General features: G+C 47.7%; 1 protein-coding gene across 1 annotated transcript in view; it reads left to right on the top strand.

The window, feature by feature from the left end:
* DEPDC1 (DEP domain containing 1) overlaps window positions 1-26,890 on the top strand; it is a 31,609-nt gene extending 4,719 nt beyond the window's left edge. The window contains exons 2-12 of the mRNA XM_088466554.1: window positions 3,142-3,407; window positions 3,561-3,717; window positions 7,064-7,185; window positions 10,770-10,900; window positions 10,982-11,029; window positions 11,908-12,048; window positions 13,609-14,448; window positions 16,008-16,180; window positions 16,276-16,452; window positions 17,830-17,994; window positions 25,391-26,890. Of these exons, the coding sequence (XP_088322680.1) occupies window positions 3,142-3,407; window positions 3,561-3,717; window positions 7,064-7,185; window positions 10,770-10,900; window positions 10,982-11,029; window positions 11,908-12,048; window positions 13,609-14,448; window positions 16,008-16,180; window positions 16,276-16,452; window positions 17,830-17,994; window positions 25,391-25,531 (2,361 nt within the window). The 3' untranslated portion in view covers window positions 25,532-26,890. The remainder of the gene's footprint in view (window positions 1-3,141; window positions 3,408-3,560; window positions 3,718-7,063; window positions 7,186-10,769; window positions 10,901-10,981; window positions 11,030-11,907; window positions 12,049-13,608; window positions 14,449-16,007; window positions 16,181-16,275; window positions 16,453-17,829; window positions 17,995-25,390) is intronic.
* The last annotated feature ends 237 nt before the right edge of the window (window positions 26,891-27,127 follow it).

The raw sequence follows: 27,127 nt of genomic DNA, 5'->3' as shown, positions 1-27,127 counted from the left end.
CCATTCCTCCAGTCAGGTGATCTTCCATACTGCACTGGGGCCCGATCACCTGATGACTGGGCAGCAGTGCACTGTGGGAGACCAGCTGACCGGAGAGGAGACATCACCGGAGCCCCGATCACCGGTCCCTGGAGTCAGGTAAGTAATTTTTTATTTTTACTATTTTTTTTTTTTTTATTTTTTTTTTTTTTACGGTAATCAGCTTGTGGTCTGTATAGACCACACAGCTGATTACTGGGACCGGCTCTGCTCTCCCCGTTAGAGCAGGCCAGGAGTCCGGTAAGCGGGGGAGACCCTGGATAACGCCACCTCCAGGTGGCGTTATTATCACAGGGCTTTCTCCGATATTTTTTTCACATTTATTTTTAGTAACTATGGTCGGATTACATTTCCCATTACAGTTATGGGAAATGCGATTTGCTTTACTAAGAATAAGAGATACTTAGCGGTTGGAGTAGAATTTTACTAATTCTACTCCAATTGCCCTGTAATAACTACAGGTGATACTAAAATAATGTGAAAAGGGTGTGAAAACACAAAACATCACTTTATTTTAGTAAAAATAATGTTAATAAATAGAGCCTAATATAACTAACACAATGAGTTTACCAACTATTGTAGAATGTATCAGTTTTAAGAATAACTTGACTAATAATTACTAGCGTTGGCGGTGCTCTAGGGAGCAGGAAATTGGAATATATAAAGAGACTGATCTCGCGGCGCACAGTTTAGGAACCACTGGTATAGATTATAGGCAAGTCAGGGCATCATAGACAGGAAAATATCTTGCATTACTAATAATTCAAATATTGCTCAAATGATAACTGTGTATAATGACTTTAAAAAAAATGGCATTGGAGGCAGCTAATCTGAATGCCTTTTTGATGTTGTGTTCTCATCCTGCCCCACATAGATCAATAGTTTTACACTCAGGATGCCTACGGTGGCCTGATACAGTTTCACTACTTTGTATTTTAACTATAGCACATGTTCTCAAATTCTGTCCTCAGGACCCCAAACAGTGCATGTTTTCCATGTCTCCTCACAGAATCAAAAAGGACATAATTAGCTCCACCTGTGGATCTTTTAAAATGGGTCAGTGAGTAATGACTACATCTGGAAAACGTGACCTGTGTGAGGGTACTGAGGACAGAGTTTGAGAACCACTGAACTATAGTCTGCTGTGAGTAGGATAAAGCAATTGCCTGGACAGGACCTTGCTAAACAAACCCTTTTTTATATGTATGCATATAGATGACTGGAAGATCTAGAGGGGGCAGGGCGGCTGTCGCTGAAGGGCACTGCTTTACTTGCTGCGCAGGAGCGTGCTCCTGAAAAGGGGGCATGTCCTTGAGACGCGCGCCCCCTTTAATCACTGTAGGGGGCGTGCCCAGCACTCATGGAGATGCTGGGCTAATGCCAAGCTCTCCCCGCAGTTTGAATAGATGCCACGCAAGGCTATTCAGACTAAGCAGAGATCAAAGCCTCACCATGTTTTATCTATTTCTGACTAAAAATTTATATTTCTGTAATAGCTAGGAAACTAGGTCTGTGTAATCTATAAACCTTTTAATTTATATAATTTCTGTAACTGAGCATTGCACTTGTTTTGTAAATCAAGTATTCCTTTTAGTAGTGTTCACTCTAGCTCCGGCGGCAGGCAGGGCACCGGAGTCAGAGAGGGCACCTTTGTGCGCCCGCGCCCGAAAAGGGGGCATGTCTATAAGACACGTCCCCTTTTCGTCACTCTTGGGGGCGTGCCCGGCACTTACGGACGCGCCGGGCAGCCCCCAAGCGCTGCAGACGGGGAGAAGAGATGCCGGGCGCATGCGCCCGGTGTCTATTCTCCGGCGGTGACCGGGTCACCGCATATCTCTCCACCCGCGGGACACTGTGACCCGAGGGTGAAGACTGCACCCGCAGGCTGTGAGGGCAGGGCGCTTTTTGCCCTCCAGAAGGAGGACAGGGCGCTGCGCCCCGCTAAAACAGCCTAGCGGGAACGCTATTTTAGTCTATTTCATATATGCTCCAGAACCCAGTCTTAGAGGAAGCGTTTAGAAGGTTTCGTTCTAACAACGTGGTAGACTGTGTTGCCGAGCCTGTCCAATTATGATAGTGTTTGAAGACCTGTGGCCCTTTGTAATTACCACGGGTGGTGGCAGAAGAGAGGTGTATGGTATCCTGGGCAGAGGTAGAATATTAATTGTTTTATATTCAGCTCTGCCCTCACTATAGCATTCCCGCTAAGCTGTTTTAGGCGGTAGCTGCGCCCTGCCAGATTTAAAAAGGGCAGAATGCGCCCTGCTAAAAGACTGCCGGGCGCCGACCCCACCCACGGGCCACACTGTCCCGCGGTTGAAGAAAATTGCGGTATAGCAATTGCCGCCAGTGAATGGATGTGCCCGGCATTTTTTCACATAGACCTGAGCGCTTCGGAGCAACCCGGCATATTCATAAGTGCTGGGAACGCCCCCAAAAGTGCTGAAAAGGGGGCCCCGTCTTAAAGACACTGCCCCTTTGCAGATGCATAGTGCCCTTTCTCTAGGTTCGGCGCCGGAGAACACTACACTACATTAGGACTTGGGGATCTGCGCGATCGCCTGACGTTGAGGTAATACTAGTCATGGTGATCAAAATAATGCCTCTGAGCGCAAATTCAGGGACACCTACAGGGTGTGTGTATCACACTCTTTGGTAAAATGAGGCCCCTACTCCTCCATATTTCAGAGCTTTATCTCTTTTCTAACACTTATATTCCTGTGACATCTCTTCCGTGCCCGGGCAGATGGGTACCTCTCTGTATCTATATATAGTTCCTGCTGGTGTCTGTACAGTTTGCAGTCAGCGCCTATCATTTATAGAATGTGCTTGATAAATGCTACATCAAAGCAAACTTACCCACTTCTCCACTCTTTTGTCTCGGGTTGATACATCATGCTTATAAGAGGTAACAAGCATCTCCAATTATCATAGCCTTGTCCAGCACTGGTGCAGCTCTCTGCACAGCCCCCAAGCCCTGGTTGCACTATTCTGTGACGTGTGTAAGGTGTCCCGGCTGGAGTGCTGCTTTAGCTTGGGCCGTAACAGTATTTATTTAGTAGCTTTACTGCTGGAGTAATTACCATATTCTTTGTCTTCCAGTGGAATGAAGTGACCAAATACTTTCGAGCTGGAATGCCCTTGAGGAAGCATAGGCAACACTTTAAGACCTATGGGAATTGCTTCACGGCGTCAGAAGCTATAGACTGGCTGCATCATTTACTCAGGCATAACAGCAACTTTGGGGCCGACGTAACGCGGCAACAGACAATCCAGCTTCTGAAGAAGTTCCTGAAGAACCACGTCATAGAGGACCTGAAGGGAAGATGGGGTACGGAGGAGCTGGAAGATAACCAAACCCTTTACAGGTATCTGTTTTGCAACCTGACATTGGGTTGTTGCGCCAATCGCATCTAATCTAAGCATCGCGTTTACCGGCACTTCATGTTTTCTTCCACCCGTGTACTGTCTGAGTATTGCTTATGCATTCATGTATCATGTAACCTACTTTTGTGGTGCAGGTTCCCCTCCACGTCTCCGATAAAGACCATTCCGAGCCGCCAACCTCTGTGGAAGAGAAGCAGCCTAGAAAATGTCTTTAAAGAGAAGGAGAATCTCTTCAAAATGCCCAGTTTCTCTAGGAGGAGCCATAACCGACGTGGCTCTCAGGATCATGGGGTAAGAGGGCCATTTATTACACTGCCAGAGAGTTCATTATATAATTGTGCAGGAAATGAATGCAGCAGGCGTAGTTCTATGTTGTCCCTCTGTGCAGTATAATTGTGGGGTTGTATCTGCCGCCTGTCTCCAGGGTTCAATTACGAACTGCAAATAGTTGTAGCACAGCCGCTCTACAGTAAGACGTTACCTTATCTGCAATGGTAGGAAAAGTTCCCGCTCTGTAGGCAAGTCTGGTCCTAAAAGCTCACACTCATTGATGATCAGCACACAAACATTAACCTGTGAATCCGTGTGTTTTGTCTCCCTGTAAATGATTGTGGTTATAATGAAGCTCGGAGTAAACTGAGTGTTCGTTAAGGGTTTTCTCTGTGACTTCTGATATACTGTAATTACAGTAATGTATGTATATTGTTCATTGGGTATAGAGGGCACTAGTGCCGGAGCAGGGCGTAACTACACTACAGACTTGTTGTTCTCTGATACCTCCCTGCCTATGCCCTTCCCCCTGGAAAAACCTTTAAGTTTGTGCCCATGGAGTAGATCAGACTTATTCTTTTGTTTAAGGTTCTTTTTTCACGATGTTAGGGTGTAAATATTTTCAGCTGCACTGAGAGCGCAGTCTCTGGTGCTGATGGTGGCCATTCTGCCGCTCCCAGCTCTCCATCACTGGACTAATGCTGGCAGTTTAGGTCACCCGGCCCACAGAGCAGACCTGGGAACCTGTGGGGTGTAACAGCACCTGGCCATGCAGACCGCCCTCCGGGAGCCATGGCCGAGTTTATCCTCCGCTGTCCCAGTCACCCCCTAAACATGGCAGGGGTAAGACTTGCCTCCGAGCGGACCGCTTCAATTTCGCTCTGACATGGAGAGCCTGTATTGAAAAGAGGAGTCATTAATACAAAAGGAGTGCTGCGTTTCACCTAAGGAAGGTGAGATCAGTACAAGACGCCCCTTCATGACAATGGGGGCGGGGCGGACAGGGGGGGCCCATGCTTAACATGACTGGGGAGAACCCATCTATAGAGGTAAGACTGAAGGAAAACCAAAAGAAGGTGGGGTCCACCTTGAGTTAAGCCCCCACTGTATAAGGTTGGGCATCGACCTCCGAAAGATCAAGGTTCTTCTCCCAGTACATGGTGGTTTTTGGATCGATCCTCAAGGCACGATGATAGATTAAATCCAAATTACACCATGCTGCAGCAGTGCTAAAATTGCCTGTTCTATGGCGTCCACTGCGCCTGCGTTGGCTGCTCGTGTTTTTTTTTTTGTATTATGTGCATATACGATTTTAGCAGCTGCTCTGACTGCGCATGTGCAAAAATAATATTGAGCGTGAGAAAGATCGACATTACAGACTCTGTGACCAATGCGATCACCCTGCCCTAAAAGTTTTAAGCAAAATAAAAACGGAAGGTGGGGACAGACAGAGCTTGACATGATGGCTAAACCACAAATTGTGTTGCTATTGTGAAATGGCTCAAGACCCGGGGTCGTCATTAGACGATACCATGTCAGTCCCTCAGGGCTAGTTCTTAGTGCCGTTCAGAAATAAGTCCTGACGGAAGAAAGAAGGTTAACTCGTCTAGATTTGACAGCATCGGTGTTGGAGACACGATTTCATGAGCTAAATGGCTGTTCTGGAGGAAACCCAAACAAGCACAGGGAATCAAACCCAAGACCTCAGTGCTGTGAGGCAGCAATGCTAAGCATTACACCAATCAGATTACCACTGTGTGGAAGCCGTACTGTATCTTGCATGGTTTACAAAGAATGGTGTTCCCGGTTATTCTTTTCAGATGACGCACTTTCTGTCTTTCTTACAGTCCTTTCTGAAGCGGGACTGACTTGCTTCTCAATGCTCAGGTTTTCTGTTTTATCTATATATTTTTGGATATCACAAATATTTCAACCTTCCCTCAGTGTTTTAAGACTATGGCCTTGTCTCATATTCTAGAAAGATAGAGCTGTTCTTCACGCCAAGCCCTCCTGGTCAGACAAAACTTACTATTTCCCGATTGAGATTAATATAATTCTGGCTTTTTTGCCAGAGCACTCTGAGGTTGTCCACTTCAATAATAACTTTGATGTAGTGAGACCCTTAAATCTACGTGGTGAGAAATACCTCCTTGGTCATCGTAGACGAGAGCCGATCTTGTCCATGGGTTGGGTACGGAATGCTGACTATCGGTCAGAATCCCGACAGGGTTAGGATACCGTCAGCTGTCGGTCAGTATCCTAAACCTCTATCTCTCCATATTGCCTAAACCTAACCTCCCCTCACATACCTAAACTTCACCGCACCCTAAACCTAAAAGCTCTCCCCCCATAGCGCCCAATTCTAACCCTCTAGTGCCTAACTCCAGTACTTACCGTTGGGATGCCGGTGCCGGGATTCTGACAGGTGTCTGGATTCCGTCCCCTGCATTCTTGGCGCCGGTGTACCGACTGTCGGTATATTGACGCGGATCCCTGAGAGAGCTTCAAAACAGTCTATTTTGGGGTGGATCATAGCCGCCTTCTCCAAGCCTATGTTTCTGAAGGTGTCCTGTTCAGGATCTGGTCACAGCTTATTGCAGCAGGTCGGTGAACGCTTTCTGGGTTGCGCGGCATGGAGCCTCAGTGGAACCGAGCTGCGGGTTGGTCTTCTGTCCATATTTTCACAAAATGTTACAGGTTCAACGTCTCTGTATCTAAGGGCTCTGAGCGACACTGCTTTAGAACGTCCCCAGCAATGCCCCCCAGTATGGATAAATGAGAACATACTATGTTTATGCTTACTGTAAAATCTGTCTGAATCCATTTGGGTGGTACTGCCTTCCCTCCCTAGTTTCTCCAGTATTGTCTCGGTCTGGTTGTTTTGTTTAGTTTAATGGTTTGTTTAGTCCAGTGGTTCTCAAACTCGGTCCTCAGGACCCCACACAGTTCACGTTTTCCAGGTCACTCAACAGGTGCACAGGTGTATTCATTATTCGCTGACACATTTTAAAAGATCCACAGGTAGAGATTATTATTTCACTTGTGATTCTGTGAGGAGACCTGGAAAACATGCACTGTTTGGGGTCCTGAGGACCGAGTTTGAGAACCTGTGGTTTAGTCCTTCTAATGGGCTTTATTAGTTAGAAACTGAAGTCGTTCCAGGGGAGGGGCATAGAGGTGGGAGGAGTCAGAGACCAACAAGTCTGAAACGTAGTAGCGCCCTGCTCCAGCGATAGCGCCCCCTATACCCCAAGCAGAGTCCCCCAATGTGAATTCTGATAAAACTGTACAAAAATCCTACTTTCTTATGTAATGTTACTTTTACCTATGGTGACCCTGTACTGAGGGCCTTTATTCTGTATTATAGAGTGAGCAAGAAAACGACGCTGTGGAAATGATGGAAGATGACCAAGGATGTGTGAGAGCTGGTCCTAAGGAACTGAGCAAGAAAGATGTGGCCGATATCTGGGGAAACATCACCCTGATCCAGTAATGTTTCTTTTCTAATGTTTAGTTACACATATGTATAAATAGTAATCAGTCTGCTGTAGCTCACAATCTACCTATGCAATGACCCGGATAGAGATAAAGGAACGCGTGTCGGGTACACCGGGCCCACTCTACACTTCATGTCCATTTTTATGCAGCGAGAGAGGAACCTCTTGTTGCTCCTCAGTATCCTCTAGAAATGTTGTCTTAGGTGTTTTAGTCACAGGACAAATTCTCTCTGTGCCCCATGGGCAAATATTGAGGCAAACATGCTAATGACCTTTTAAACTCATGACTTATAATTATTCACCACTCTCGAAGGTATATTGCAGTTTAGCCAAGTAATATTACTCCCCATTCTGTTCTACATTCACAGGATCTGTGATATTAATGTCCTTGGCATATGATAAAGATGGCACGCAATGTAGCTTTATTTAATATCTTCTGTATTTTGTGACCTTGATGATCAATTCTTAAATCTATATCAAACAGTGTAGCAAATATACAGTATTATTGCAGCTCTGAATTGTTCTGCTTTATGTATTTGTGCCCTAATCTCCTGTATTTGCAGCATTATCTCAGTGTTCCCATAGAGCAAAGAGATATCCTAACCCTGGGCAGGTTCCTTCTAAGCAATATAAACCTGTAGCACCAATTCCATGAGATATATCACAGCATGCATCTCGTATCTTCCTTCATACAAGATCACTTCTATGTGGACTTCAACAGAGAAACTAAAGGGGGGTGTTTAAAGTTTAGCAAAATTAAATAATAAAGAAAAACCTTCCCAAGCGTTCCTTAGTCTGTTGCCCTGCGTACACTCGGGGTCTCGTCAAAGCCCCAAACTAAACCAACAATCTAGTATAAGCAATTGCAATTCACTAAATACATTCATAGATAGGAGTCCAACAATTTAAAGACTTGTACTTTTTATAGTGTTCACTCTACGTCTAGCGCTGGACCTAGAAAGGGGTACTCCTGTGTGTGTACGTGGACGAAATGGGGGCGTGACTACGTGGAAAGGGGGCGTGTCTTTAAGACGCGCCTCCTCTTCGTCACTCTTGGGGGTCCTGCCTGGTACGAACAGACATGCCGGCTGCTCCCAAGCTCTACCTTCTCTGTGAATAGATGCTGGGCGCATGCGCCTGGCATCTATTCACCGGTGGTGATCGTTACACCGATATCTTTCCCACCCACAGGACACTGCAGTACTTGGGTGGGGACAGCACCCAGCAGGTTATTTTAGCGGTGTACTGTCAAAAAGGGCAGAGCGCATTCTACCCTTTTGAAATCTGGCAGGGCGCGGCGCCCATCTAAAACAGCCCAGCGGGAACGCTACTTTTATTTATGCCTGTGTTAGGGAAGCGCTATTAATCCTGATTCTGAGCCGGACGCCGTATTTTTCACAATCGCCACGATTGTGCACGCACAGACGCAGATTCACACGCATGGTGGCTAAACTACATTGGTCGTTCCTGGGCAGCGACTGAGAGGTAACAACGGCTGGCTAATCGGACATGCGTCTTATAGGAGCGTCGCTGACTCAGTAGGGGAATCTGTACCTGCCATAGGGCTGGTGCAGGTTGTCGATGGTGCGACAGCATCTAAAGATGCACCAGTGTATTGCAGACGCTGCGAGTGGGCGTCCCAGTCCTTGCGCATTTCGGACACAAGGGATGTATACCAGGGCTGGGCTTTGAAGCGGCATTAGCATAGAGTCAGACACAACTTGGGCAAAGACGCAGAGCCGGGTGCAGCGTATCCGATGCTGAATCAGGCGCACTATCCTTATTGCCCCCAGTGTACAGTAGAGAAAATGTAGGTATCTACTGTATTTTGCTTCATTTCTTACTAATACTTCTAGCAATTTCCTCTTTTATTTTTGCGAATGGACAACAGCAATTTGTCCCGACTTCTTAGCCGTTGAGTTACTGCTCCCTAAACTAAATATATTGTACCGTGTTGTATAGATTTACAAGTATTGTGAATGCTATGCTTGTTCATACAAGCGGTGTTTGCCCACGTGTGGTCTGGCGTGTTCCTCATGTTACATATAATGGCCTACAACACAGACCCCATTTACATAAGTACAAATCAGGCATGTGAATCTGTCCTCTTATACACAGTCAGTTTACGCATCAGAAATTGTTTAATAGATGTTGATTCACCTTTTGCATAAATATAGTTGAGGCCTTTAATATAGGCTGAATCATAAGTACACTAATGACTTGGGGAAATGGCTGAAGCACGAAGTAATGTCATTAATTCATAGTGAGTTGTTAGGCTGCATTCTGTTATTTCAGCCAACACCATAACGTCCTCGCTATGAGACTGACCCGCTGTCCTGTGACCTATTATAGGCAGCTCATTGCTTCCTCCCTGTGACACTGACCCACTGTCCTGTATTATAGGCAGCTCATTGCTTCCTCCCTGTGACACTGACCCGCTGTCCTGTATTATAGGCAGCTCATTGCTTCCTCCCTCTGACACTGACCCGCTGTCCTGTATTATAGGCAGCTCATTGCTTCCTCCCTCTGACACTGACCCGCTGTCCTGTATTATAGGCAGCTCATTGCTTCCTCGCTATGACACTGACCCGCTGTCCTGTATTATAGGCTGCTCATTGCTTCCTCCCTCTGACACCCGCTGTCCTGTGACCTATTATAGTCAGCTCATTGCTTCCTCCCTCTGACACTGACCCGCTGTCCTGTGACCTATTATGGGCAGCTCATTGCTTCCTCGCTAGGAGACTGACCCGCTGTCCTGTGACCTATTATAGGTAGCTCATTGCTTCCTCCCTCTGACACTGACCCGCTGTCCTGTGACCTATTATAGGCAGCTCATTGCTTCCTCCCTCTGACACTGACCCGCTGTCCTGTGACCTATTATAGTCAGCTCATTGCTTCCTCCCTCTGACACTGACCCGCTGTCCTGTGACCTATTATGGGCAGCTCATTGCTTCCTTGCTAGGAGACTGACCCGCTGTCCTGTGACCTATTATAGGTAGCTCATTGCTTCCTCCCTCTGACACTGACCCGCTGTCCTGTGACCTATTATGGGCAGCTCATTGCTTCCTCGCTAGGAGACTGACCCGCTGTCCTGTGACCTATTATAGGTAGCTCATTGCTTCCTCCCTCTGACACTGACCCGCTGTCCTGTGACCTATTATAGGCAGCTCATTGCTTCCTCCCTCTGACACTGACCCGCTGTCCTGTGACCTATTATAGTCAGCTCATTGCTTCCTCCCTCTGACACTGACACGCTGTCCTGTGACCTATTATAGTCAGCTCATTGCTTCCTCCCTCTGACACTGACCCGCTGTCCTGTGACCTATTATAGGCAGCTCATTGCTTCCTCCCTCTGACACTGACCCGCTGTCCTGTGACCTATTATAAGCAGCTCATTGCTTCCTCCCTCTGACACGCTGTCCTGTGACCTATTATAGGCAGCTCATCGCTTCCTCCCTCTGACACTGACCTGCTGTCCTGTATTATAGGCAGCTCATTGCTTCCTCCCTCTGACACTGACCCGCTGTCCTGTGACCTATTATAGGCAGCTCATACCTGTTGTATAACTTTGCTTAGTCTTCAGAAAATTCTCGCCCTGCCCTCGTTGGATGAAGTACTGAACCCGTCCCAGATAAATCCCGGCCACATCATGTACAATATGACACACACCAGCAAACATGGAGTCGTATTTCTGCAAGATAAAACAGGTTGGATATCTTCGTATCTTATTTGGAAGTAAATTCTTGTAGCTTCCACCAAGTGGTTTAAAATTTTTTATTTTTATCTAGATGATCTTCCTCACTGGGTCCTGTCTGCCATGAAATGTCTCGCCAACTGTGAGTACAGCGGATCCGCATTTGCCGATTGTGCTGTTTATGTATAACTTTAGCGCGTTTGTATGAGTGACGCCTTTGGACTGTTGGCGCTGTCAGGCAGTTATGTCAACATCATTAAAATGTTGACAGGCATTGTGAGAATGTCGACATTAGTTGGTACCGTACATGTAGCTTATTTGCACGCCACGTCGCCTCATTGAATTGTCCCCCATAAAGTCTGCTTGATGTAGAATTCTTTATAGTTAAAGTGTGTGTGTGTGTGTGTGTGTGTGTGTAAGGAAAAATGGTGTCCTCAGCAGCGGGATATGTACTAAAACTGGGCCAGAGAATATTAGTTTAATTTAGTGTTAAACCTGATTTTTAACACAAGACCTCAGTTATTGAGCATGTGAAAGCATGACGGAAGCAGAGTATGTACACTGTGGCGTGCTGCTTACGGCTGCGCTAACTTTGCCAGAATTGTTATTTAGGTAATGGAGTAAGGTAACCCACATCCTGTACCACTTACCCACCTATAGTTCCACTGCCAGAAGATTTAGACTCTTTGAACAGTCAGATAAAATGGTCAGATATTCTTGAGGACTACGGCTGAATGTTTACGACTGACCTTTCACTAATTACAGTATGTAGCACATATATGTTATACACTGCACCATATAGAAATGTGTATTATATATACCCCAGATTCCTTGCAATCTAGTTTGTGGTGCCTTAGGCACAGTGACGTGGTGACTTGTCTAAAGTCATGTGGTCTATTCCCTTACTTGCGGATGCACGCCCACAAGGCACCGCTACGCTGCTCTGTGTATGCGTTCCTCCTTACACAGCGTTTGTCCAGTGCTCCCCACATTATACCCGATTCTTCTCTCTTCCTCTAGGGCCACGAAATAACGATATGAGCCAGTCGACATATCGCGGATTTGAGCGTGACGTCTTTAGGACGGTTGCCGATTACTTCCTGACTCTCCCAGAGCCTCTGCTCACGTACGAGTTTTATGAGCTGTTTGTTAATATCTTGGGTATGTATTTCCCAGATAATGGTCCATGTCGCTAGTCATCACCAAGTAGATGAGATTATATCTGCATTCAGCAAGTCTTTTCTGTGCTTCCTCTAAACACCATAGCATGCAACGTTTTTTTACTTTATTTCATTATTTACTTTTGTATTTCTGTGTTTAAAGCGCTCTAAGTAAAGCTATATTGTCTCTTGGATGCCATTATAATGGAAAGCTGACCCATGTGACTGGCTTGGTCCTTGCTAATGCCTAATACGCAATCTAATTCTAGTTTGGATGTGTGACCATTATCATACTAATGCTCTATAGAATTGCCTTTGTATTTTAGTTGTTTTTATCTTTAATTCTTTATTTTGTGTAATGCAGTGCAAGTATTCATGGCAAGTAGACGCCTCTCTAGCTTGGACCCTTTATTTAGAGCTTTCAGTGTCAAATGATCATTATATAGCAGGGTGGCCAAACTCTGTCCTCGAGATCTACCAACAGTTCACGTTTTCCAGGCCACCCAGCAGGTGCACGGGTGTAGTCATTACTCACTGATACATTTTGAACGATCCACAGGTGGAGCTGTTTATTTCACATGTGATTCTGTGAGGAGACCTGGAAAATGTGAACTGTTGGTAGATCTCGAGAACCGAGTTTGGCCACCCCTGTTATATAGGTTCCAGTGTCTTCTGCAAGTATTGTCAACATGAGAACGGGCCCACTTTGCCATGCCAACATGCGAATAATACTATTTAAACCATTTAGACAGTGTCTGTTTTAGAACTTTAAACATAATACTAAAGCCGCATAAATTCAGGTTCTAAAGCCTTTAAATAGCAGCGATGGCATGTCGGCACGCCGACTTTGACAGAAACACTCCTGTTCTCATTATCCACTTTACGAATGTGGAATCCCGTTCCAGCAGCGCTCGTCTTATGAATACACAATAGAAGTGTCTTGTACCGTTTTACGCTTTGTGTTGTGGGCCAGTTATATAGATGACGCCAGAAATTAAAATGCATAGGTCATGGGAATTTGCAGAACTGGTGGTAGACTCGGGCCAGTCATTCTGGTGAGTCCCATAGGTGGGCAGAGGGAGAAGACTTGCAGACAGGCGTGAGAGATAAGGTCTGGGTCATAGAGGACGCAAAGGTCAGTATTTGGAGATGCATAAAGGGGTGATGGTTATGAGGATGAGACATTTTTAAACGGGGTTGGGGAGTATATGGTGTGCCAGTGTTGGGAATTGCAGTAATGTTTGCTGATCAGAGAGGACCCAAGTGTCGCATGTTCTTGTGAGTGTGCTGGTGCGGACTGGGGCCAAGTAAGGAGTGGAATGGTGGAAACCAGGAAGGCAAATACTGCTCTGAAACTGATACGTCCAATTTGTTTTAAATAATGCTTCTGTCCTATGTGGTAAGCTTGAGGCTAATTGTTTGCATAGCCCTAACCTAGCATGAAGTTATAGGCTGGCTAATAAGTGCTTTGGTGACGCTGTCACACGCTAACATATAAGCTTCTATCCATATTTAATTTACCACTCCTGAAATGTTTAACTTGTATTTCATTCCCGGTTAGTTGTATGTGGCTACGTAACGGTACCGCACAGGCGCAACAGGAAGCATAAACTAAAGAGAGAACCGCCTGCTCCGCAGCCGTCTAAATTGCCGCACTTAAGTGACGCAAATTTTAAGTCGACAGAGTGCCTGCTCCTTAGCTTGCTACGTAAGGTCCCCAATGAAGAGGAAGAGGATGACGACGACCAAAGCTTCGGAGAAATCGGCAGGGAGCACAAGAACTTTGTCCTGCACGATGCAAGCAAAGCGCAGCTCCACGGCTCTCTTAATAGAAGGATAAAAGGCGACCAGGTTATCGGCGGCAGCTGTCAGAACCTCTCCATCTCCAGGAGGGATGCGAATGCACCTTTTAAAGCGCAGGTGCGCAGTTGCTCAATGGAGGGAATCGCAGAGATGTCCTATTCAGAACAGTGTAACACAAGGGACTTTGCAGAGGCGTCCTCTCCCATTTCACAGCCACGTTCTCCAAACCTTCCGCAATCCGAGGACGTTTCCTTGGGAAGTGACGTTGAGGCCTTTGGCCCGGCTCATGTTTCGCAACGCCAGTTCGTGCCTGAAAGCTCTCATAAGCTGGATTCTAGCAGACTCTCTAGATCAAAGAGCCTGGGGGATTGCCTTGGGTCTTGTTCTAGTATAAACGCTCCAGTTGCCGAGATCACCATGAAACCCAGCCAAACTGCGCAATGTAAATTGCAGAAGCGGTTGAGCTCTATAGAGGGGAGCGAAGCGCCTGACCCGGATATCATTGTAACCAAACGCCTGTGCCAGAGCACTATGGAGCTGTCTAGGTCCTCTCTCCCCTCTGCACTGCACGCTACTCAGCCCTGCACTGGCACGCAAAGTAAGGTTAATGCTTTTTATTGCATGTTTCACGCATGTCTCTTTGTCTGGCGATTACTCGTAACTCCTGCATGTGATGTGACTTACCCCGCTTCCATCTTCCGTGTCTAACATCCGTATCCTCCTCACCACTATATAACGTGCATGCGTTGTTATCCTTCAGCTTACTTTATCAGAAGTGTCACTGTACAATTGTTCAATACTTTTCTCAACAGAGTTAACTATTCAAGTTTAAGGGTTCATGGGGTCTCCACCCCCCCTTCCCCATTTAATGTAGTTCATGTTTGATGCTGGAATATTAGGACAGCGGCTTGTTTTATGACCTATTGCCGTGTAGCTTTTTTTTTTATTATTGCTTAAACGTGGGCTGTGCATGTGGAAATTACATCTCGCTTTTAATTCCAGGTGAAATTAAAGAATGCTACCCTGGGCGAGGTCTGTGCTTCATGCTGTGCTGTCTGGGGTGCCACTAGTGTAGTTTACATAGAACTGCTTTGATTTTTCTCTGGTGTCTGCCTCTTAAACTATTACAGTTCTCTTCCAGCTTTTGACAAATGCTTCGAACTGCAATCTATAGCCGTAATCCAATCACATCCGTTCTTACATTTGTGTGCAACGTCCGTGCTGGACGATCCACTATGAAGTTTTCTGACGTTTAAAAGTATTTAGTGATAGATGCTGTACTTGTTCCCGTCTATTACTTACAACGGCGGCAGTCATGTGCTGAACCAATAGTGTTATTAATAGTCTGCCGCTTCGCTAGGAGCCAGTGACCTCACTGAGGCATATTGTGCCTCATGTCTCAGAGACGTCCCTGGATTAACAGTGGATGGATTTAACTATTGCTTTAGTCCACAAAACAGCTGCTTTAAATGTGTTGCTGATGTGTATATTGTGCACATTTTGTATGCTACGTAGTGCGCGCGGCTTCGATTTATACAAGTCTAGGCTTTATAAACCATAGTAGAGCGCTATAAGGAGACATTCAGAGCAATTGTGAATGCAGTCATTTCAGTTTTTTTTCCTGCTTTCAGATTATTTTAATTTATTGCCTTGTAAATGTTCAACTGTATAATAAATATGACCCAAAGTGGTTCCTGAGGGACACACACGATTGTAAAGTACAGAAGACAGTAAGAAAGTGACAAGTACGTGCTAAAAGCCCAGGAGGACACTTACAAGCCAATAAATTTGTCTTAAACTGGGTATACGCTACGAAATATCAGCGACAGATCGGAGTAACCATTATGTAGTGTGTATCCTGAAAACCGCCCAATTCATCGTCCGATAAATTGGGTAGTCTCATCTTCCCATCGGATGTCCTGCACATCCGATGCCACGGCTGGTGTGCTACAGTTACATTAGACATTTAACCATATATCGCACAGTCATGCAGCGGATCGTGCAGTATGTACGGCGATGCGATTATATCGTTACATCACATAGCGGTCACCTGGTCGTCCAGGTGTGTACCAAGCTTTACAAATGAGATCACTGACGTTAGACGGTAACCTCCCCAGACTGGTGTATTCTGCGAGCTGACCTATCTTCTGCTTCCAGGCTTGCTGCAGCCTCACCTGGAGAGAGTCGCTATAGATGCTCTGCAGCTGTGCTGTCTGCTGCTCCCTCCTCCGAACCGCAGGAAGCTCCAGCTGCTGATGAGAATGATCTCCCGCATGAGCCAGAACGTGGACATGCCACGGCTGCACGATGCCATGGGGACCAGATCTCTGGTGAGGAGCGCACCGGGCAATGAAGGCCGGTCACATCTTTCGGAGTCGTGTCCTGGTTTTTGGAGCGTTTTTACATTGCAATCCTGTCTTTCCAGATGATCCAGACCTTCTCCCGCTGTGTGCTGTGCTGTGCAGAAGAGGTGGACCTGGATGAGCTACTCGCTACAAGACTGGTCTCCTTCCTCATGGACCATCACCAAGATGTCCTCCAAGTGCCTTGTTACCTGCAGACGGCGGCGCAGGATCATATCCAGTACCTGCAGAGAACTCGTGTACGATAAACCTCCTCCAAGTAACGGCTTAAGAGCTTTTCACTGGGGCTTGAGTGCCAGCTATGGAAGAGATGTATCAAGCCTCCTAGAGCAGGGGTCAGGGAACTTTTCTTTACCTTTTACCCAAAATTTATTTAGATACGCCGACGTTACCCCCTTGAGTTGAAAGGAAGGAAATCCTATAGCAGTGCACCATAGTTTTGCCCCTGTAGTGCTGCTTGTACAAAAAAAAAAAACACTTACCTTAATCCCAGCTCCTGCATCCACCGCCATTGTGTCCGCCCGGCTGCTCCTCGGAACTATGGGAGAGACGTCATGATGTCTCTGGCATAGTGCGCATGGAGAGAGCCGGAAGCTGAAGTTCAGAAGAGAACTCCAGCCTCCAGCTAACGCGGCACTGCAGGGAAGGAGCCAGGCGCCCGCTGGTAATAACATCTCAGCAGGTTTCCGGCTTAGAGCCTCCCTGCGGCGCCGGGCTGGAGGTCACTGCATTCCTGGGGGTAATGGACAGCCGGGCATGCAATGATTCATATGCATGCCCGGCTGTCCGTCCATTACCCCCAGGAATTTTCAGTTTTGCCCCAAATGGGGTAATTTACCCCTGTTCCCCCAATCACTGTCCTAGAGAGTGGAGAAGTTGCCCATAGCAACCAATTAGCTTATCAAGTTCATGCTATAAAATGATAGGTTGAAGCTATGGGCAACTTCTCCACTCTCATGATACATCTAATAAGTTATATGAGGAGATGTATCAGAGCCCCTGTTGCACTCCTCCATCAAACCAAGGAGATGACGTGGGTGGGGTCAGGGCAACCTGGAGCCAATTCTGGCCTTAGAGTGTCTACAGCAGCACTGATTATTTAAGCGGCTGTTTCCATTTGTGGGCAGGATTGAACCAGGAGGGTCTAGGCCACACGGTTGCCAATCTGCACATCCACATGTTACCCGTTAGAGGAATGTTGTGAGGGGCTCCTGTAACTCTCATTGGGAGATATTGACCTCAGATTTGTATGCAACTGGCTCCGACATCTAGTTTTTTGTTTCTCCACAATCTGAGATCCCAGCGCCCTTCAGTCTGTAATCAATAAGCCCTCAGCTGGATCACCCGGCAGCTTTACAGCACAGGTCACGAGCCAACTAGTTTTATATAGTAACGTTCAAAGTCTCGAGTTCTAGTGTACACAGGCGCTGGGTGATGTATCTTATTTTTGGGGGGGCCATTTTGGGAATCCATTTATGAAGCCTTGTTGGGGGCATCCTGTATACATATTTATTATTTTAGACTTAGTGTTTTTTTCTTTTGTGAATGAGCTTTTCAATTCGTTTTGTTTTCTTTTAATATTTCCCTGCCACTAATTAAAGGTTTTGTTTTTGCAGATGAATGACCCGGCTTCTGGCTTCTATTTCTGCAAGCAGATTAGCGCACAAGAGTTTGAGCAGCAGAAAGTCGTTGCTTCGCAGGCTGCCATTGTGGAGCTTCTAGAGAATATTGTGAAGGATAAAAATCTGTCTGTGAAAGACAAGAAGAAAAAGCTGAAACAGGTCAGATCTTGTCTCACCCGCTAAAATAATATCCATAGTCTAGAACAGTGGTTCTCAAACTCTGTCCTCAGGACCCCACACAGGTCACGTTTTCCAGGTCACCCAGCAGGAGCACAGGTGTAGTCATTACTCACTGACACATTTTAAAAGATCCACAGGTGGAGCTCATTATTTTACTTTTGATTCTGTGAGGAGACATGGAAAACATGCACTGTTTGGGTTCCTGAGGATCGAGTTTGAGAACCTGTGGTCTAGAATGATAGGCCGCACAGTTTTAGTTTGCATTCTTCTCCCTGTAGGAAGAATGGTTTGTGCAGGGCTTGGCCTGCAGTACGCACCATGAGGGGTATTCAATATGAAAGGTTAACTTCCCTGGCGAAGTTAACGTTTCATATCGGAGTTTCTACTTCAGGGTCCATAGGGGGTCCACAGGGTTGACCTTGGGGTTATAGCTGGAACAGGATCCATGGGCACCACACAGTTAAGCTTTTAGCTCCCAGGATGCACTTGGGTCCTCCTCTATACCCCGCCCCCGAGCCACAGGCACCTCAGTGTAAGCTGGTGCCCGGCCGGAGTCGGTCACCGCGCAGGGGGGCTGCAGGAGCAGCCCCCAGAAGCTTTTTATTTTAAGTTAAATTTTTATTTAGTTTTAATCTATTTTTACTACAGACGGCAGCGAAGGGCTGTCTGTACAGACGCCCACGCTGCCGCTCTGATCCCCGACTGGCGCCGCGACGCCAGTACTGATCTGGGGATCGCGGCGGGAGGACAGAGTCCGTACTAGCCGGACTCTGTCTACCTCCCAGGACTGCTGCCGGAGTCGCCGGGGATGCAGGTAAGCCGCGCGTCGCTGGCTAGCGGCGGCGCGCGGAATGCCTTAAATGCAGTCCTTTAGCCTCCGGTCCTGGGGACAGACCGGAGGCTGCTGGCAGTGGCGGCGGGCCCCCCCCCATAACCCGTGGGACCACTAGACCACCAGGGATAACCGGCAAGCGGGAAGCCAGCATCCCTGGGGTTATGGCCAGCCAGGGGAGGAAGCCTTCCCTGTCAGCGGCTCCTCCCCTCAGCTCAGCGCGCCTTTCAGCACGCAGTCTGGCGTCGCTGAGCTGCAGATTCCTCGGCCACTCCTCCTCTGAGGTCTCCAGCGGCCATTTTCCCACAGTGGCAGCGCAGATCTCAGGGAGCACGCGGACCGGTCCCCCTGTGTACCTCTCCCCTGATTAAGGACAGCGTACACAGCACTATAGCCCTCCCAGACACTGAATCTGGGCAGGTTGATTGTAGTGTAAAGGTGCAGTGAGTATATCTTCCTGCATGGTATGTGACTTTTTGCTAGTGCTGCCTGTCTGTGCTTATTTTCCGCTTACTGTCAGCTTATACCTATCCCTTTACTTCTCCTACAAGCCCTGCAGGTGTGTGGGGGAGGGGCGTTTCTACTGACCTCACTTATATAGATCACGTATTTGTGAGGTCCGTCACATACAGTAGTGTGCTACTCAGTGCCATATTGTGGGCTGTTGTTCAGCACACCGGTGAGTGCGTTTCACTTCTACCCTGGTGCCAGATATATAATATATTCTGTCATGTCAGACGAGGAGGTTGAGCGCTCAGTGGCTCCGGTGTTGGCCTCCTGCGGATGCTGTTCTGCAGGAGTAGATAGGGAGGATTTGTCACAGGATGGCCTGTGTAGTCGATGCCAGGTGGCTCCTGGCCCATCCAGACCTTCTCTGGCGCAGGAACCACCGTGGGCGATGTTTTCTCAAGTGCTGGTGTCTATTGCGGATCGTCTGTCGGTCCCGACTGCTCTCCCTACTAGGGCGGTGCCCCAGCCGACCATCCCCCATTCCCCGGGTGTCCCGCAGTTATTGCGGAGTCCTCCTGGGTCTCAATCAGTTGGTCCCTATGCGGGGTTGCCTATGTATATACAGGCTTCCCCTGTGCCGCAGCAGCCTGTGGTACCTTTTCAGGCCCCTATGGCGACGCCTCCACCATGGGTGGATGTGCTCTCCAACTCCGTGCAAAATTTGGCGGCCGCTTCCTCGGCTTTTCAGTCAATGTTGCAGACTGACATGCCTTCTAGGATTTCTAAACGCCCACTCATGACACGGGCTGCTCAGGTATCGGACTCAGAGGGTTCCTCAGATGATGGGGAGGTCCCTGATGACACTGACTCGGACGCCTCGGTCCAGGAAATGGATACCAAGTCGTCCATTAATGTGCGAGCACTAGTTAGGGCGGTGCGAGCTATTCTTCTTATAGAGGATGAGGCACCGGTTCCTAGGTCGAAGTTTCCTAGTTTCAAAAAAACTAAGGTGGCTTCTGCGGTGTTTCCCCTGTCGGATCAGTTGACGGATCATATGGCGGTAGCTTGGCAGGCGCCCAGTAAGAGATTCCTTCCTCAGAAGCGGTTGGCTTCTAATTACCCCTTCCCTGAGGCACATTGTAAAAAATGGGAAACTCCACCGGCGGTGGATTCCCATGTCACCCGTTTAACTCGGGGCGCCACCTTACCATTACCGTCGATATCCTCGCTGAAGGATCCCACGGACAGGAAAGTTGAGACTTGCTTAAAGTCTATTTACTCCCTCTCCGGGGCGGTGGCCCGACCGTCCATGGCCATTTCCTGGGTGGCCAAGGCCATTGAGGGGTGGGCCAATGCATTGGAAGATACCTTCCCGGACGACGCTCCGGATGTCCAGCAGGCGTTGTTGGGACAAATGAGGGACGCCGCTTCTTACATTGGAGAAGCTTCTTTAGATGCTAGTCTGCTGACCTCGCGGGTATCGGCTGCAGCGGTGTCTGCCCGCCGATCCTTATGGTTGCGGTCCTGGAGAGCGGACTCTGATTCAAAGAAAGGTCTGGAGGCCTTACCTTTCAATGGGGAATTACTATTTGGTCCGGACTTGGACAAAATAGTGGACACCCTGGCTAAATCCAAGTCGGCCTTCCTCCCTTCGGCGGCACTGCCTGCTAAGGTTCGGAGTTCGGCTTTTCGTTCCTTTCGGGTTCAGGGTAAGGCGAAAGGTCAGTCCTTCCCGAGACAGTCTGCGAGTAAGACGGCCTCTAAACCCAAGAAGCAAGCCTGGAGTGCTCGGCGCCCTTCTTCCAAGCAGGAAGATAAACCTGCGGCCTGATGGGACGGGCCTCCCTCTGGGGGACCTCAGAGTGGGAGGCCGACTTCTTCTATTTGCCCAGTGCTGGCACAATACCACCACGGATGCCTGGGTTCGAGAAGTGGTCTCCCAGGGGTACGCCCTGTCTTTTCGGCACAGACCACCCCACCAGTTTTTCTGCACAAGTCCTTCTCAGAACAAGACCAAGGCGTTACAGGTTCAGGAGGCTATAGAGTCCTTGCTGAAAGCAGGGGTCATTGTTCCCGTTCCTCTATCACAACGAGGGACGGGGTATTATTCGTCTCTGTTTCTGGTGCAGAAACCCAATGGTTCTCATCGCCCTATCCTCAACTTGAAGTCTCTGAACAAATTCCTCAGAGTTCCCAAGTTCAGGATGGAAACGTTACGTTCCATCATTCTGGCGATGGAACCGGGGGATTACATGGTGTCCCTGGACATCCAGGACGCCTACCTCCATGTTCCGATAGCATCTTCACACCAGCGGTATCTGAGGTTCGCTATCCTTCAACACCACTATCAGTTCCAGGCGCTACCCTTTGGTCTCTCCACGGCACGAGGGTGTTCACGAAGATTATGGCGGTCATGGCCGCACATCTTCGGAACCAGAATGTACGGCTGCTGCCGTACCTGGACGACCTCCTGTTGCTGGCGAGCTCCCCGGAGGTACTGCTTCAACATCTCCACCTGACGATCGCTTGCCTGCAAGCGCACGGGTGGTTGATAAATTGGAAAAAGTCCTCTCTGATTCCATCACAGCGGATGGTTCATTTGGGAGCTCTGCTGGATTCGCGTCAGCAAAGGATCTTCCTGACTCCGGAGAAGGTCGCCTCACTACAGCTGCGGATACGCAGTTGCCTGAGCCGTTGCCGCCTGTCGGTCCATTCGGCTATGAGAGTTCTGGGGTCCATGGTGTCGACATTCGACATGGTGGAATTTGCCCAGTTCCATTCCCGGCCCCTGCAGGGGCTGATTCTATCAGAATGGAACGGGTTACCTCACCGGATCCGCTCTCAGGTGCTGGTGTTGTCTCCGGACGTTCGGCTATCTTTGGCTTGGTGGCTTCAGACAGCTCATCTGGTCGAGGGGCGCCCATTTTGGATCCCGGACTGGGTCCTGCTCACGACGGATGCCAGTCTCCGGGGTTGGGGGGCAGTGACCGGCTCTTTGTCGCTTCAGGGTCGTTGGTCAGCGGAAGAAGCACTTCTCCCCATCAACATCCTGGAACTGCGGGCAGTATACAAGGCCCTGCAGTCGTCCGGCCCCGCTCTTCACGGAAGGGCGGTACAGGTGCAGTCCGACAACGCCACCACGGTGGCGTATATCAATCACCAAGGCGGAACTCGCAGTCAGGCAGCGATGTCGGAGGTGTCTCGTATCCTGTCTTGGGCGGAGGGTCACATTCCAGCGATCTCGGCGGTCTTCATCCCCGGAGTCCTCAATTGGGAGGCGGACTTCCTCAGCCGTCACGACGTGCATCCCGGGGAATGGTCGCTTCACCCAGAGGTGTTTCAGCTACTCGTGGACAGGTGGGGACTGCCGGAGCTGGACTTGATGGCCTCCCGTCACAATCACAAGTTGCCCGTTTACGGGTCAAGGACAAGAGACGCAGGTGCAAGTCTGGTGGACGCGCTGTCGGTGACATGGACGTTTCACCTGGCGTATCTGTTTCCTCCGATATCCCTGCTTCCTCGGGTTCTGCGGAAATTCAAGCAGGACGGCGGCATGCTCGTGCTGGTAGCTCCGGCGTGGCCCAGACGTCCTTGGTTCTCCGATCTGAGGAGCCTCTCCATCGACGCTCCGTACCTTCTTCCTCAACGTCGGGACCTGTTGTCTCAGGGGCCCTGCCTTTACCCGGATCTGGGTCGGCTGTCTTTGACGGCGTGGCTCTTGAGACAGCCGTCTTGAGGTCTCGGGGCTTCTCCAGTTCGGTTATTGGTACCATGCTCAGTGCACGCAAGCCTGCTTCAGCACGGATTTATCACAGAGTGTGGCACACTTACTTTCAGTGGTGTGAGTCCAGACTTTATGATCCTCAGGTGTTCCGAGTTTCTAGGATCTTGGAATTTCTTCAGTCAGGATTGGATCTCGGCTTACGCCTTGCATCTCTGAAGGTTCATGTGTCCGCCTTGTCCGTGTGGTTTCAACGGCGGATTGCAATACTACCAGACGTTCACACCTTTTTCCAAGGTGTTCTCAGGATCCAGCCTCCCTTTGTGCCTCCTGTGGCTCCTTGGGACTTGGCGGTGGTGCTACGGGTCCTGCAGGGTCCTCCGTTTGAGCCTCTTGAGGCGGTGGAGCTCAAGTGGCTGACATTTAAGACGGTTTTTCTCCTGGCAATTGCTTCGGCCAGGAGGGTGTCTGAATTGGGGGCGCTTTCCTGTCGCCCTCCTTTCCTGATTTTTCACCAGGACAGAGCGGTGCTCCGCACTCGTCCTGAGTTTTTGCCCAAAGTGGTCTCGAAGTTCCATATTAATCAGGAACTTGTTGTGCCAGCTTTTCAGTCCCCTGATCTTTCAGCTGGTGAGACTTCCTTAGATGTGGTCCGGGCGCTTAGAATTTATGTAGACCGGACGGCTTCGGTTAGGAAGTCTGTTTCCTTGTTTATCCTCTTTGGTTTTCACAAGAGGGGTTGGCCTGCCAACAAACAAACGTTAGCCCGTTGGCTTCGTTCCGTTATTTGTGAGGCTTATGCACAGGAGGGCTTACCTGTGCCAGCCTCTGTTAAGGCTCATTCTACTCGTTCTGTGGGTCCCTCTTGGGCTGCTAGACGTGGCGCTTCTGCTGTTCAGCTGTGTAAGGCGGCCACTTGGTCTTCAATTCAAATGTTTTTGAGGTTCTATGCGTTTGACACCTTTGCCTCTCAGGATGCATCCTTTGGGCGCCGGGTACTCCTTTCAGCACAGGAGCGTCCCCGCCCTTAGTTGTACTGCTTTGGGACATCCCCAAGGTCAACCCTGTGGACCCTGAAGTAGAAAACAAGAGATATGGTAAGAACTTACCTTTGTTATCTCTGTTTCTACGAAGTCCATAGGGTCCACAGGGCGCCCGCCCTGACGCACCTGGCTTCAAATGGGCTGTGTGGCTGGTCACCGGTTTTCCGTCTCCTATTGCTGTGAGTATGGTTTCTTGTGTGTTCCAGTCTTCCTTCTCTCTGTTCCATATTCTCCTCCGGCCTAGGCTGCTTACCAACTGAGGTGCCTGTGGCTCGGGGGCGGGGTATAGAGGAGGACCCAAGTGCATCCTGGGAGCTAAAAGCTTAACTGTGTGGTGCCCATGGATCCTGTTCCAGCTATAACCCCAAGGTCAACCCTGTGGACCCTATGGACTTCGTAGAAACAGAGATAACAAAGGTAAGTTCTTACCATATCTCTTGTTTTTTTTCTGCGTAAAGGTATGGTGCACGCTCCCGCTTATCCCCGTATTCAAAATAAAATTAACGAAAACGGGAAACTCCGAAGTTGGATTTGCGTAAAGTTACGAATTTTTCCTTAAAATAATTGTAAGACCCCCCTAAAGTAGTAAAAACATGGGGGAACACTATGGGTACCCCCATTTTAGCCTTTAATTGAAAGTCGGGGATATAGCCGCAGCAGGTGTTTTTTTTCTGACATTGAAGAAGTGATGCACTTAGAGCACTTAGGTTATTTTTTTCGTTTTTTTAAGTGGTCCCATCAAATTTGGGGTACATGAAAATGGGTACTAGCATATTTTTAAGTCCCTAAAGTCAGTTTTTAAAAATTCTGCATTTGTGCACCTGCCGCTATAATTCTATTCTAGAAAACATGTGCCGCATACATGCAGAATAGCCCTGAACCTATTTCCCTATTGTTTAACAATTTTTTCCCTTTTTTTTTTTTTTTTCACCCCAATTTTAAAAAAATTTTTGGGGTGTCCCTATTTTTTTTAAAAAAAAACTTTTTTTGACACAGTTCTTTTTTAAATGTCAATCTCAGGGGTGCAGGCTATTTTTTTTAAGCCTGCACCCCTAAATCCCAATTCTGCACTTTTTTTTCGACACCTATTCAATGGTGAAAAGTTATCACCGTTTTTTATCAAAGACTTTTCAAAACTGCGATAAGTCTTTGAAATTGAATACGGTGTAAAACTAAAACAAGTGATATTAACGCAAAAACCGATGTTATCGCACCCATATTGAATACCCCTGCATGCCTTTTAGCTGTGTTGTCTATGAGCACAGCCCTGGCATCCACCTCACGATGTAGAACTTTGCTTATGAATCTCTTCAATTCTATTCCTCTCAGTTTCAGAAAGAATATCCTGAAATATACCAGAGCCGTTTCCCGACCACAGAGAGCGAAGCCAAACTCTTCGGGGACAAACCTACAATCAAGCAGCCAATGTTGGTTTTGAAAAAGCCAAAATTTCGCAGCTTAAGACACTGACTAGAACGGTCCCCTCTGTAGGGAAGCTTTACCCGCGTGCCTTCTGTCTTCCCCTATGGCCGAGATCTGTGTTGCTCCAATGCGAGGGCGTTGTAACATTGGAGTTCTTATAATGTACATCAGGGAACCTGTTATTTATTGGTCGGTAATGAAGGGTCTTTATTTTTTGTTTTAATGGGGAGGTGGGATTCTCCCTAACCCTTTGTGCATTGTAAAATGACAGACACTGGTGGCAGCTGTCACCTGCAGGACTAATGAGAATAATATTACAGCAAGCCCAAGAAATGGCTATAAGCGCGGTGCTGTACACAAATGCCGGGATGCGGGTGAGAGCCGACCGGTTACCTGCGCTGTATACTCTGTGCAGTTTACCAGCCTCAAAAACAGCCATGGGGGAGATATTAAACAGCGGCCGGTTAGTGCGTAAGGTTCCTGCGGGCAAAGGAGGATAATGAACCTTGCTACCTGTATATTTAATGCCTCCCAAGTTCTTCAGTCCGTCTCCTGACGTTGTACCGATTGGAGTTCTGTCCCTGATTAATGAGCTGTCTTTCATATTACTGACATTTGTGTTTCCCTCACTGTAAAATGAAGAACGCTAAATTACCAAAGATTTATTACTAGTTACGATTTCTCCTGTTAAAAACAAGACTTGAAAACAAGTAACTTGAATAATTATAACTCGATGCTTCAGGTTTAAAAGAACTATAATTACTGTGCAAACTGTCGTCTTTGTCATTTCCGAATGTGAAATGTTTCTTTGCATTGAGACCAACTTAATTTTCCGAAAACTACTGTAAACTCAACCCGATAACAGTTTACACATGTTTTATTATTATTCCTTGTTATCTGCTGGAAAGAAACAACCCTGCCTTGAAAGAAAACCCCATTGTTGCATTTATATCATTTAAATGCTGTATTTGCAACATAGCCGATTGCACAGTAGATAAAATCTGTTTCCGGCTCACCTGAGGCAGCCATTTTGTGGGCTGGACCAATATTCATGAGAATGCAGTTTATTGGTTCTTTAAGCCCATGTGACAAAACGGAGCTAATGCACAGGCTGAACCCTTATACCTCCCCTCACAAAGTGGCTGCTTCCGGTATATGTAGGTGCCTCATGAGCTGTAACCTGACACATCAGGAAGTGTGTGTATTTGCTGTATTTTGCACTCCATTGTTAGTGTTCGCCTGTATTTATATATGTATTTTTATGTTTTTACTTTAATCACAATTTTGTAAAAACTTTCTATGTATCTGCATGAAGAAATTGTGTTTTTTTTTTTTTTTTGTTTGTTTTTTTGTTTTCTTTAAAGCTACAAATACTTTTTTAATATCCTTGAAAAACAATAAAATATATTTCTGTACTTTGACAAATTGTGTGATGTGATGGATATAACATTAAGGGTTATGCCACCCAAAATGACGCAAAAAATTAAAAGCATAATTTAGGTACAAATAAGATGCTAAAGTCCCCCTCCCCATTTTCAGTGTCCGCTGAAAGCGAGAACGGTCCCACACAAAGTTCCTGTCCCAGTAGCACAGAGGGTCTTGTCTAATGAACCCTTGCAGCCATCTACGTAGTGAAAGTACAGA

The sequence above is a fragment of the Taudactylus pleione genome, unplaced genomic scaffold, assembly GCF_031769625.1.
Source record: "Taudactylus pleione unplaced genomic scaffold, aTauple2 ptg003505l, whole genome shotgun sequence".
NCBI classification, from domain to species: domain Eukaryota; kingdom Metazoa; phylum Chordata; class Amphibia; order Anura; family Myobatrachidae; genus Taudactylus; species Taudactylus pleione.
Note: the sequence above shows the minus strand (reverse complement) of the source record. Positions and strands in the feature narration are given on the sequence as shown.